The 13,866-nt window shown below is 32.1% G+C and overlaps 2 protein-coding genes across 2 annotated transcripts in view; both read right to left on the minus strand.

The window, feature by feature from the left end:
* HELRODRAFT_186278 (hypothetical protein) overlaps window positions 1-10,911 on the minus strand; it is a 12,127-nt gene extending 1,216 nt beyond the window's left edge. Inside the window, exons 1-8 of the mRNA XM_009013314.1 lie at window positions 10,791-10,911; window positions 10,446-10,599; window positions 10,048-10,154; window positions 9,732-9,858; window positions 8,822-8,920; window positions 8,030-8,120; window positions 6,377-6,504; window positions 5,865-5,939 (exon numbers count right to left, since the gene is read on the minus strand). Coding sequence (XP_009011562.1) covers window positions 5,865-5,939; window positions 6,377-6,504; window positions 8,030-8,120; window positions 8,822-8,920; window positions 9,732-9,858; window positions 10,048-10,154; window positions 10,446-10,583 — 765 coding nt within the window. The 5' untranslated portion in view covers window positions 10,584-10,599; window positions 10,791-10,911. The remainder of the gene's footprint in view (window positions 1-5,864; window positions 5,940-6,376; window positions 6,505-8,029; window positions 8,121-8,821; window positions 8,921-9,731; window positions 9,859-10,047; window positions 10,155-10,445; window positions 10,600-10,790) is intronic.
* A 380-nt stretch (window positions 10,912-11,291) lies between these two features.
* Window positions 11,292-13,866, minus strand: part of HELRODRAFT_104858 (hypothetical protein) — a 5,130-nt gene continuing 2,555 nt past the window's right edge. The window contains exons 3-7 of the mRNA XM_009013315.1: window positions 13,204-13,288; window positions 12,401-12,472; window positions 12,163-12,311; window positions 11,673-11,755; window positions 11,292-11,436 (exon numbers count right to left, since the gene is read on the minus strand). Coding sequence (XP_009011563.1) covers window positions 11,336-11,436; window positions 11,673-11,755; window positions 12,163-12,311; window positions 12,401-12,472; window positions 13,204-13,257 — 459 coding nt within the window. The 5' untranslated portion in view covers window positions 13,258-13,288 and the 3' untranslated portion in view covers window positions 11,292-11,335. The remainder of the gene's footprint in view (window positions 11,437-11,672; window positions 11,756-12,162; window positions 12,312-12,400; window positions 12,473-13,203; window positions 13,289-13,866) is intronic.

Raw genomic sequence — 13,866 nt, forward strand, 5'->3', positions numbered from 1 at the left:
TGTTGCCTTGTGAGAAGTTGCAGGAATATTATAAACAATTAGTACTAACAACAAATGAACAAAAGTACAACTGAAATCTAACAACAAATTAAAAATATCACCTAAATAAGATTGATTGCACTCAACTCACTTAAAAGCTAAAATGTCGCTGAAAGTACAGCTTGTAACTATTATTAATAATCACATGATTGAAAAATTTTTACAAAAAAAAAAAAAAAAAAAATAATAATAACGACCCATAACATTTTATTTAGGCATCGATTTGTTGTTAAGCCTTAACATCAGCAGTACCACTTACGTGTCAAGTTAACTGAGTATATCAGCTAAGTGCCTAGACATCCATTGAACATAATTTCAATGATTCATTTGAATTCAACTATATAAATCATTTATAGGATCAAACTATACAAATAAATTATTTCTACTGCTAAAAAAATGGATACAGAGCAATGTCCACAAATAATAAATAATAATAACAATAATAATAATAATAAAAACAACAATAGTAAAAAAAAATTAAAATTTTACAGTTATAACTAAAGAGGAAAAACACATAATAATATATAATTTACAATTCACATTACATAACATCTATGAAATCAAATGCATCCATAATATATCATGAGTCTATCAATCTATGCCCATGCTGCAGCTACTTACATCTAGCATGTAACAGTTCATGTTAAGAACCTAACCTAGCTACCTAGCTAAAATAAACATTTATTTTTTTTTTATATGAATTTAAAGCATTATATATGTAATTATTTTTAAAAGAACTACCAAATAAATCAATCAATCAATGAGTGAAAGAAAGAATGAATGAATGAATGAATGAATGAACGAATAAATAAATAAATACCATAAATTTAGGTATCAAACTAACGAAATAAACTTTTAAACTTTAAATGAACTAAAATGGAAAAAGCTCTACATGATATCCCATCCATGCTAGATACCTCAATAACTTAATATTATTGATGTTAATGTTATGATCATGTTATGTTAATGTTATGTGAATATTATGTTAATGTTAATATAATGTTATGTTAATGTTACGTAAATATTATGTTAATGTTACGTGAATATTACGTTAATGTAATTTGAATATTATGTTAATGTTTATGTTGAGAGGCTAAGGTAACATTCTACGTCAAACAAATGATTATTATTTAAAAAAAAATGTACAGTGTAATTGGGTAGAAAGAGATTTATATTAATTAATCAATAGTTCAGCTGGCCTGAGAGAGAAATACATGTATGGAGTAATTTATGCTGTACGTGTATTAATCTGTAACTTAAGAATTAAATAGCGTAAGTTTCTGGAAAAAAAAACAAGTAAATGGAGATGATTTGAGAAAAAGTACAAAAAGAAATTTTGGAAAAGAGAATGTGAACATAGAATAACATTTAAAATATATTATATATAATTATTAATTTATGAATTCATTCATTTATTTATTAACTTGCTTACTTACTGAAAAAAAATTGAAAATTATTTGTTTGTTTGTTATCCCCACAGAGAAAAAACCCAAGCCCAAAATAAGACATAGCAAAATAGCACAGATCATTTCTAGGAATGTCTCTAAAAAAAAATCTATTGCAACTCATCCATTTACCATCTCATCCAATACTACACATGAAACACCATTAGATAGAAAATGATTACCACCAATGTATTACATACATATAATTGCTTCATTGAAAAATACAACAGTATACAAAGATTGTATGTGTGTATACAGTCGTGTGGTGGTTTCAGTTTCATGTGTATTAGTCCTAATGGCATCAACAGTAACATTCATTCGCAATGAATGAAGATAGTTATATCAAGATATACACAATCCTATGAGGTTTTTTGTTTATATAAGAGGTGCTATACAAATTATCATAAACAATACAAAACATTACGATACAATAGAATAGGATACAATGGAATACAATACATTACAATACAATACAATACTATACAATAGAATAGAACACAACACAACACAACACAATACAATACAATACAATATAATACAATGCAATAGAATAAAATACAATACAATACAATAACCGACAAAATAAAAACCTCCTAACAAATAATTGAAGTAGTAGTAAATAAAATAAGTAGCGGTAAGGAGAAATAACAATGACGAATAATAACAAACAATAATAAATAATAATAAATAATAATAAATAATAAAATAATAAATAATAATAAATAATAATAAATAATAAAATAATAAATAATAATAATAACAGCGAATATGCTTCATTAGGAATGGTTAGGTGTAATAATGGTTCTTTTCATCTAATCAATCAAAAGATAAGCCAAGAAAGATACGGCTCTCCAAAATATATCATCATATATCATTATCTCCATGTATTATCATAATGCATTATCATGATGCATTATCATAATGCATTATCATCACACGTCATTATCATCATCATCACCACCATATTGGACACCATTACAAAAACTCTCATCATCATTTTAATCAATTACACAAACCAATAAAACGAAGATGGCAATCATCTTTCTAATCATTATTATTATCATTATCCCCTGTTATCACCTTTAACATATGATGATATATGATATACCGAGATAGGTGGTGGTATCAAATGAAATATCTACGCTTCATTCGCAAGCCACTCCCCTTGAAAGAGTAGAAAACAGTGAAATTAGTTTAGTTTACTGGGGAGCTCATTAACTGACTCTAATGGACTTGCCATGCTTGCTATCTAAGCCATCTAAACACCACTCTGTTAGTTTTAATTGATATTTAATCAATCAAAATAATGGCGATGATGGCAATTTTAGACAGCTGATAGAAAAGTGATAAAACAACAAAGACAACGCAATACAACCCTAAGCCAATTCAGAGTAGGCAAATGAGTAGATGACCTAACTCACTGTATGTATGTCATGACGTGAGATAAACTGCACTCAAATAAAATCTGGGATAATCAAAAAGACATCAGAGATGAATGAACTCGACTATAAGTAGGATGGATAGTCAAGGACTACTAAGACAAATAAATTCTATTGGCTTAATGTTTGCTCATCAGCAAGAATGTTGTAATAAGAATTTAGGAGTTTCGAAGATTTAAAAAAAAAACAATTGTAATAATAAAAACTTCTAGAGACATTAACAAAGACCCTGATTCACTATAACCAGGCACACACACGCACGCACGCACACGCACGCACAGACACACACACATACAGACGCACACGCACACAACTTGACAGAGAAATGAAAAATATAAGTATAAAATTAATAATGAGCCAATATGGAACAAGGTCAATCAATTGTAATTATCAAATTAAATAAACATCACTTACTTGCATACAAGCTAATAGTGAAATTGCTTTAATTTAAAAATGGCAATTATTTGCAAATAAGTAAATCATGGAAGTCACATAATTCTAATTATACAGTTCTACACACATCCAAACACAGTTTTACATACACATGAACAACACATAACCAGATACAGACTCACTCACAGAAACACATGCACACATGCACGTAAACACACACCACAGGTACATGGGTATTAGGGGATAAAAAACATCCACCTAAAATAAGAACTAATCACACGTACTAAAATAGAATTCTTGTCACCTCATCAGGTAAATTTACTCAATTAAATGACATATGCAGTGCATATTGCATGCTGCCATGTATTTACATTTGGAAATTAAAAAGTCCTAGCTAGCTAATTAATTTCTATATTGGGTCACATTTGATTGATTGGATAGATGATGTGTTTTTTTTAACTTCAGGTAAAATATTCACCCCATCAATCGATGCTATTTTAGGCGCGGCTGCACGACGGTGTAATGGTTAAGGCGCCTGACACAGCTGACGCAGAGACCAGATTCAAATGCAGGGAGATCCCCACCTATAACGTGCAAAAGTGATTTGCCTCGTAAAAATTAACTTGCAACGGCATAACATAAAAGAACAGCGGATCGTCACATGTACATGAAAAAACTGCTCTAACAATAATGACAAGAGTATTTTATAAGATATAACATTATAAATAATTGCAATGGCTAATATAGAAGTGAGAGGGAAAAATCTCTCAGACTGATGTATATGTAAGAGAGGTAAGAAAGCAAATAAATAAAAAAAATCCCTGAAGGTTGCATTACTTGAATGCGTTAATATAAGCTAGAAGAAAGTTATAAAAATCATTCTATGTTGAGAAATACTTTTTTGTAAGAGTTGATAAATTTATTCAAAATAATTATATGTATAGAGCAAAATTATATGAAAAAAACTTATGTGAGCATAAAAAGAATTTGCTAGAGTTTCACAAAGATATAGTCATTTTACAGAATAACAGAATAGCAGAAAGTGACAGAATAAAAATTAAACGAAAACACTGCTTTTGAAAAATTCAACTAGAATCCTTCAAATGTTCAACAACGATAACATATAACAATTATTATAATTGCAGTTATACTTAATATATTCTATATTATATAGGATAGCAAAGAAAAATTACAAGCCTGATGAAATATTTCTAATAAGAACAACATCCAATCAACTAACTGACTAACTGAATACCTACCTACCTACCTATCAACCTACCTACCTACCTACCTACCTACCTACCTACCAACCAACCAACCAACCCACCTACCTACCTAACCTTAACACTTACTCATTGTCTCAGCATAATAAGTAGCACTAACTTAATAATGCAAGCCAACAACAATAACAATGTAGAAAATAGCAGCAAAGTAAATACACACGTGAATAGCCAGCCTACTTGCAATCAAATTTTGTGATTCTCCTTAATAGCAAGAGGCACAGGCTAAATTATATCTTTCACCGTTATGTATCACTGATGTATGTCAGACATAAATATAAAAAATATGAAAGCAGCAAGATGAAAAAATCATTTCACAATTTCATAAACGAAAACAACAACATAAATACACACACGCGCGCGCACACATACACACACACGTAAACACACACACATACACACACACATACACACACACACGTAAACACACACACACACATAAATTACGCATAAAAATTAAAGTATTTACATAATGAAAAGAAAAGAATAGATGAATTAACAACAACAAACAATATTGTATATCAGACATATAGCGTATAATATACAACATACAATATAACGACAGGTATATGAATTCAATCAACCAATAGCTGAATCAACATGAACAAATAAACACAAACATCGTCTTCTATATAAACAAGGTAGACAGCATTGACAAGTTAAACATCATAAACAGAAACAGCTGCAGATAAACATTCATCATTATGAATCAATAATAGTATTATTTCAAATGAATAATTAATACTAGCCCTGTAGATTGTAGCAAGAAAGCGCCCATGATAAACACAAATAACATTAACAGGCATGAACGAAAATTCAGATATGAAATTTATAAACAATGACAACGTAAATAATCTGCCTGCTGAAATGCTAATGCAAGCAAAATGGATGGAAGGGACGGGACGAGTCGTGTATCAAACAAATACGTTTAAGTATAAACGCCAAGGGGAAAACTACACAAACATAAAATAAAACGGTGTTTAAGTTAGTTAACAAGTTTAGATGAACAATTTTACAACGACTAAACAAAAACAAAAGCAACAAACTGACATAAATCATAATAACTTTGACAAAAGCAGTAACAAAGCAACGTTAACTACAACAACTACAACAACCACAACAACTGCAGCACTAGATTCTCATAAATTACCACAAAAACCAACAGAGGCATTCATTAACGACCACAACAACCACAACAGCAGCAGCAAAAACTATGACAACAACCACAAGCGAGCAGTAGCAAGCAGCAGCATCATGAGCCAACCAACCTTGCAAAGCACTTCAACTGGTGTAGACATTTTCTTCTCACTAATCTTCTCATATTTCTGTTTCTTAGTCCCAGCCTGACACATTTATCATCATTATCACTATAACCACCATCATTGTCATCATCATCATCACTGCAAATTAACTCTATTATTATCATCACTTTCATCATCTCAAAGGATCATTGAATCATTTTTTTCTGCTTAATGTCAGGGCATGTTTCTAGATGATGACACATTTGTGGTAATGATGATGATAATGCTGTAATGATGAAGCCGTGATGATGATGATGTTGTGATTCTGAAAAAAAACCTCTTCTCTACATATAATAACATCATCTTCTTAGTTCTTATCACTTACAACATATTTTCTTTTACCATCAATAGGTCCAGAACAATCACTTCAAAACAACACCATCCAATTCACAACCATCTTCACCAAATCATCTTCACCATGATTGCAATCAACACCACCGTTACAACCACCACCATCACGACAGCATCCACCATCAAACCTTAAGGCCCTGCCAGGGAAGTGAACCCCTGTTGAAGTACATGAGTACATTGCCCAGGGACTCCATGTCATCCCGACGACTCTGTTCGATACCCAGGTGCGCATTTATGCTTGCATATCTTGCTGTGCCTATGTGGTGTCATGTGTGTGAGTGAGGGAATGTGTGCGTGCGTGTGTTTGTGTGTGTAAAAATGTGCGTGCGTGCGTGTGTGTTTGTGTGAGTGTGCGTGCGTGTGTCTTGAACCTGGTATTGTTGCTGTTTCTATGTTTGTGTGTGTGTGCGTGTGTGGAAATGTGTGTGAGTGCATGTGCGTGTGTTTCTGTGAATCTGGTATCGTTGCTGTTTGTGTGTGTGTGTGAATTGTTTGTATGTGTGTTGTGTGTTATTTATACATTGTTAATATGAATCAGCCAACGTTGTCAACAAAAGTATGTTAGTCACCTTCATGCATTATTCAATTTAAATCAAATAAGGACAAATTAATTGAAATATATTTATATATAACAATAAATAATTGCAAGGAATTATGTGGATTTTTAGAAAGAACTTTTGCATCCATTACAAATTAACACTCAGTCACTTACATATGTGTTATTCATTTTAAATGTGTGAAGCCCCATTAATACCGCTGTATATACATACCAACATATATTATACACACCAACATATATCAATATCATAAGCATGTGTGTATATATTTGTGCATATGCGTGCTTGTGTGTGCGTGCGTGTTATTGACATGTGTGTTATTGACAGCAACCATTTGAGAGGTACTTCTTTTAAACTTCTTGAAAATATTTTAATTAAAAGAATCAAGTATTTGAAAACTATTCCCACTTACATAGAGGATATTGTGAGTGTTGTGTGTGTGGTGCGTGTGTGTGTGTAGTGTGTGAATTGTTGTATAAAATCCGTAAATTTATTAAGTACATTTAACTCTCAGTGTATATGTTTTTATGTTTTTTACATAGGCCTGTGGAGTGTGTAGAGTAACGAATGTAGCTCTAAATAGGTGTGTCTTTATCATATATAGAGGACAACAATTTGGCAATAGTAATGATGATGATGATAATAATAATAGGTCCATGGTTTGTTTACTTTGAAACCAACAACAAAAACAATGATACACATACAAATTATAAATGATAACTGTTATAAATCAGTCAGGTTGAGCTGTGTACACATGCTGTGTGTGTACTGTGTGACCATTTGTGCAATTTAGGTGTACATAATAAGATATAGATATGTACTGATGAAATCATTTTACATAAGCTGCTATCCCTTCAACGATGATTACAAAACAATCAATAGTAACAAATAGAAGATGATGAAGCTGTTGATGATAATTCTACCACGTTAATGAATGGTTTTATTAATTGTTTTCACTTATTAGTTGCAACCCAGCATGTCAAATGAATAAAACTCAGAAGTGACAACAACAGAAGTAACATGGAGTGCAACAAAGTGTTACAAAATCACTGAGACCTAACAACTAGCTTACTACATTAGTGAAAATAATAACACTGGACGCATTAATATTGTAGCTTTTTGAGTTGAAAACTTCAAAAAACATCACACAGGCAGACACACACACACGCACACGCACGCACACACACGCGCACGCACACACACAAAACAATAATGACAACAAACCAGTGAGATTTTTGTCCTCGCGATAAGGTATGTGTTGTCTGGTGTGATTGTCCCTGTACTTTTTAGCCAGACCATAATCTATTAAGAATACCTGGATACGAAAGTGTGTTTGAGTGTATTTGTTTGTGCACCCTGTGTGTGTGTATAATGTGTGCATGTGTGCGCGTGTGTATGCATTACGCCAGAGTAAGAAGAAAATTTTTTTAAAGATGTTGAAACACTGGAAAAAAAGTTGAAAGGTTCAGTTTCAATATTAAATGCTTAACAAATAAAAATATTAAAATAAAGAAACAGCTCTATGAATTTTCCAACCAATGACAGACAGACAGGCTTAACTAAACTGAAGATGATAATTATGATACAAGATTGTATGCAAGGTACTGGATAAATTTGAATGCTAAGTTGTTTGTGTATGTGGTTTCCTATATATATATATATAGAAAAAGTATGTTTTATGCCTACATTTTACACATATGTGTGTGTGTGTGTGAGTGTGTGTGAGTGAGTGTGTGTGAGTGTGTGTGTGTGCAAGTTATGATAAAAAAGAGATTGAATCAATGAATAGTGAAATAATATGCTAAACACTACTTAACAAGAACTAATTTAGGATTTGTCAAAAATAGCCATATAGCCTAGATAAAATATTCAGATGAAAGAGTTGAAACATTTTTAAGAGCACTTGGAATTTCCATTGAATAAAGTGATTGAGATAAGATAAAAAAAAATGGAGACATAATTGATTGGTTGTATTTTTAAAATAAATAACCATTCCACAATCAATCAATTAGAAACCTTATTGCAATGTCTTCCGATTCCCATGAGAAAGTTGTCTGGTTTGATATCTCGATGTATAAAATTTTTGTTGTGTACATATTCGATCCGACCTATCATCTGTGTCAGTCGTATTGTTTTCCATATTATTTATTAACTATTTCATATTATTCATTAATTAAATGAACAACAAATATATATACATATATATATATATGCAGTTGTTTAAATATGTCAAAGCGTTGCATGTGTTGTTCAATTTTTCGAACGACGAATTTCAGTTCTTATCAAGTTTGTTCAGTTAATAAACAAAATTTTTATTCATTTTTTGCATTTTCGTTTAAATATTTACATTCCAACATGAGAAGCTTTTTTGGCAATCATTTGTAATCATCAGGGTTAAACATGGATTTTGTTTGATGTGTCTGTTTATATAGGTCTTGAGAGACTTTGTTACTGAGTGTCTTCACTAAGCGAAATTATTTGAATTCTGACTTAGTTTGTTAGTCAGTTAGGACTCCAACAGCATGCTGTTGAATATTTATCGCTGGATGTCTTTGTTCGATGAGCGAAGATTCTGCAATCCTTGGATTGTGTGGATTGTTGTTGTAGTGAGTTATTTCTACGTCATTGTTAAGTATTTCTCTGGTGATTTTTGTGATAAGTTTTTCTTTCAGGTAATTCTTCATTGCTCCTGACTGAACATGCCTGGTAAACCCGCTTGATAACTTGCTTGTTGTCATCCCGATGTATTCAGAGTTTTGGTGCCCACACTCACCAATTTGGCATTTATATGAGTTTATTATCGTTTCTGGCTTGCTTGTGCAGTTGATTTTTATAAAAAGAGAATATTTAAACGAAAATGCAAAAAATGAAACAACTGCTGAATTAAAAAACAAAACAGTGGACCACACCAAACGTGTCAGCCTACCTGATCCGCTAACATGAGAACAGTTTTCATACTAAATCGGCGGCCACAAAAATTGAAAAGGTCCTCTAAAGAAGGTCCCAACAAATCCATAACTAAAACATTGTATTCTTTTTCCTGTCCAAACCATCTGTAAAGACATTTTTGAATACAAACTTAAATATTTTTAAATATTATTGGGCCAAATTCAAAGACAATTGTGTCAGTCAGAAGGGAACAAAAAGAAATTAGAAAAATAGAAAATATGCTTACTTAGAAAATATTTATTTTTATATGAACAAAAATTTGATTCCATTTAAAAAGTTACTATGTCAGTAACCTTATGTGTGGTATGCCAACTCCACCTTGCAAAATTTTGTACAATTTACTTTCATATAACAGCTGGGGATGACGAGCTTTTTGTGATTCTAATTTGACAGCTAATTCCTAAGAAATTTATTAAATAGCTTTAGCATAAGAAAAACCTTAGTGGATAAGAATTATAAGATAAACCAGGGCTAAAAAAATTAACCATATTATATCTTTATTCATTTATTGAAGTACTAAAAATACTTACTATTTAAAAAAAAAATTAAAAATTACGTTATGAGAACACTAAAATAAGACGAACGATCAAACCAAAATTTCAGAAATTGAGAATTTGAAAAATTGATTCAAAAGATTTACCAAGAGAAAGTTATTTAATCAATTAACAGCCAAAAAGCGAATGGGGCTAACCTCTCCGTTTGCTATGTTTATTCCAAGATAAATGTCCCCAAACGACCCACTACCGATTTTTCTGACCAAACGATATTTACCATTGACTAAAAATTCGGACTTGGATGAAGATGATGCTGAAGTGGCGGTGTTAGACATATTTTTAGCGAATTATCTGACAAATTTTAAATAATTTTTAAAGGTTATATGAAAAAAATATTATTATGCCAAAAACTTTAATCTATATGTAATAGGTAATTAGAATTGAAAACATCCAATTTAATTTAACGTTAAGATCTTTTAATCGCAGCCATTGTAATAATTTCTAAATCAGTGATGAGTGAAGAATGAAGTGTAAATACCGACTCGCTCGCAAAATTTTGCTGTTCCGAGATAATTTTTTTAAATTAGCTTCAAAAGTTGCCAAATTATAATTTAATAATTGTCAATTTGTTTCCCTCCCTGATTGATAGTATTTGTAAAAAATTGCAACCAATAAACACGATGACGTTTAGCTCACACAAATACGCAAGAAAAACAAATTTTTATAGTGCACAACATTTAACGTTCCATCCCTTTTCTATACCATTTAATGATTATCATCGCGTTGAAATTGAGAATCTTGGAGATTTCTACGTTGGGTTGGCGGGTTGTTGCGATTATTCCGTGATTTCATCTCAAATCTACCGCCTTCGATGGGGGAAGATCACCCGATCACTAGTAAGCAGAGCGCACGCAGAGCTCACAGCCACCCGACGTCAGGCCTTCCACATCCAGCGCAATTAAAACAATTGCGTCGAAACTCAATAATCGAATAAATGGAACAACGCGGCTTACTCATTTGAACATTTGAACTAACACTACACGAGTTTATAAATAATATTTATTGTTTCGAAAAAAATAATAAATGATTAAAATTTTAAAGGTGTCCGTTTATCTTGAATTTGATATAAATTTCTGAGGGCATCCCTTGCGGCCATTTCTTCTGCTGTCGTTAGCGTTTCTCCCGGTGCTAAATTTAAAAATTATTAATGAATGTTAACTGAATGAAGTGGAAGGCACGGAAACTGAGGGGCATTGAAATATTCGACGTTTATATGGCCAACAATATATGTAAAAGTTTTGAGGCATTACAATTGTAGAAGTATGAGATACTTCAGTGCAACGTATATAACAATATTTACAACAGTTTTATAAATACGTTTTTCAAAATTATTTTAAAATACACTTGATGTCCTTAAAATTCACCTTTCCCAAGCAGTTTTTTGTCCGAATAGATGCCAACGACATAATTTGAAAGGACTGTATTGCTGCCGGAGGACCATATTAGTCTGATTCGAAACAAAATTGTCAAATTTAAAAATAATATCTTGGCAGAAATAAAAAAAATGAAAAGTTTCACGACTGAATACATGCACCTCACCGCCGTCATTAACATCATTCTCATCCAGCGTGGCGGATCCGGAGGGGAGGGCCGACCATGTTTTTGTCAGTAAAACTCAGTTTTTATATAAAAAAAACACCGTTTTCAAGTACAAAATGAACCAAAAATTGACGTGATAACAAAAAAATAAGGTCGTCACTCTAATTTTGGCCCGCCCTAGCAAACATTTGGTTAATTTTCCACCCCTCCGTCAATTTCAACATTTTTAAAATGTTGCCTCCCCCCATTTAAGCGTCTTCTAGATCCGCCACCGATTTCATCGACCATCGGAGCCGGCACGACATCATAAACAACCTGGACTCTGGTTCCTTCAACCCTAACTTTTGCAGCTCCTTGACGAGCAGACCCATCGGGTTGGTGACTACCCAGACGTCATCCACCCTCTTCCCGACAAGTTGCACAGCTATAAAGTCTCTAACGAACTTGGAGCATCTGTCGTAACCCTGTTGTAAGTTTAATGCAATGAGAAATTACCATTAGTTACGGTAACGTAAGTTATAACAAGCATGGAGAAATTCTTTTTTATGCAGACCTGATCCAAATAGAGGGCACCGACAACGGCTTTGAATGTTTTACACAAGGTCAAGTTAGGCGGAGGGTAATCCTATCAGTTGGTGAGAACAAATTACAAATGATGTCATCAGTGTTAGTTGATGATAAACAATCAAGAATTACATCAACGCATTACCATCACATTACAAACTTATTACAACGTCACAGATACGTAGGGACTATCACATACCCCATGGCAAATCCCTCATTTGCCCACTTCGACTAAAATTTCTATATTTTGGTGTTCTCATAACATTTGTATTCCTAGTTTTTTTAATGATATTCGAGCATTGTAAATACATAGACATCAATTGATATTGACATTGACATTTTAATTCAATTTTTATAAACTATTGAAACTTATTACTAATAAATAGATCCTAGTAAATAGATGGTAAAAAAGTATCCCGTCAATATCTTACAAAAATTTTTAATCATGTTCTACAACCCTAACTAAAAATTTCGATATGGTATAGCATCATTTTATACATATGGGAGCACTTAAATATGCGCCCCAGGCAGCGGGCCAGCCAAGCATGACCCCTCCCTACTACCTCTTACGTCACGGCAACGTCACATTTCATCACAATACTCCCTCCACAGGTCACAAAACATCATCTCATTCCGAAACTTCATAATATCGCAGAACCTCGTAACGCCACAGAATTCCGTAACGCCACATTAAAACAAATAAATAATGACTAAACCAAATTAAAAATAATTAAAATAAAATAAATAAATAAAAATAATAATAAGCGTGCAAGAAAGGCAATTCATGCATACATCACTCAGAATGAGATCTTTTACTCCAAGGTTTGAGGCTATGTGGCTTAACATGTCTTTCGATGTTAAGAATTTCAACAGGCACCTATGAACAATTATAATGGTGGTGACATTAAAGATGATCGTGATGACATTAAAGATGATAATGATGATGACATTAAAGAGGATGATGATGATGATGGCATTAAAGAGAATGATGATGACATTAGGGAGGATGATGATGATGACATTAAAGAGGATGATGATGATGACATTAAAGATGATGGTGATGATGATGATGACATTAAAGAAGAAAATGATGATGACATAAAAGAGGATGATGAAGATGATGACATTAAAGAGGATAATGATGGCACTGAAGATGGTGGCGATGATATTAAAGATGATGATGGTGATAACAATATTGATGATGATATTATACATTATGATGATATTAATGATGAATGAATAAATGAACGAACGAATAAAATTGATGGATAAAAGAATGAATGGATGAATGAATGAATGGATGAATGAATGAATGAATAAATGAATGAATGAATAGATAAGTAAATGAATGAATGGATTAATGAATGAATGGATGAATGAATTAATAAATAAATGAATGAATGGATGAATTAATGAATGAATGAATGAACAAATGAACAAATGAACAAACGAACG

This window comes from Helobdella robusta, assembly GCF_000326865.2.
Source record: "Helobdella robusta unplaced genomic scaffold HELROscaffold_116, whole genome shotgun sequence".
NCBI lineage: Eukaryota > Metazoa > Annelida > Clitellata > Rhynchobdellida > Glossiphoniidae > Helobdella > Helobdella robusta.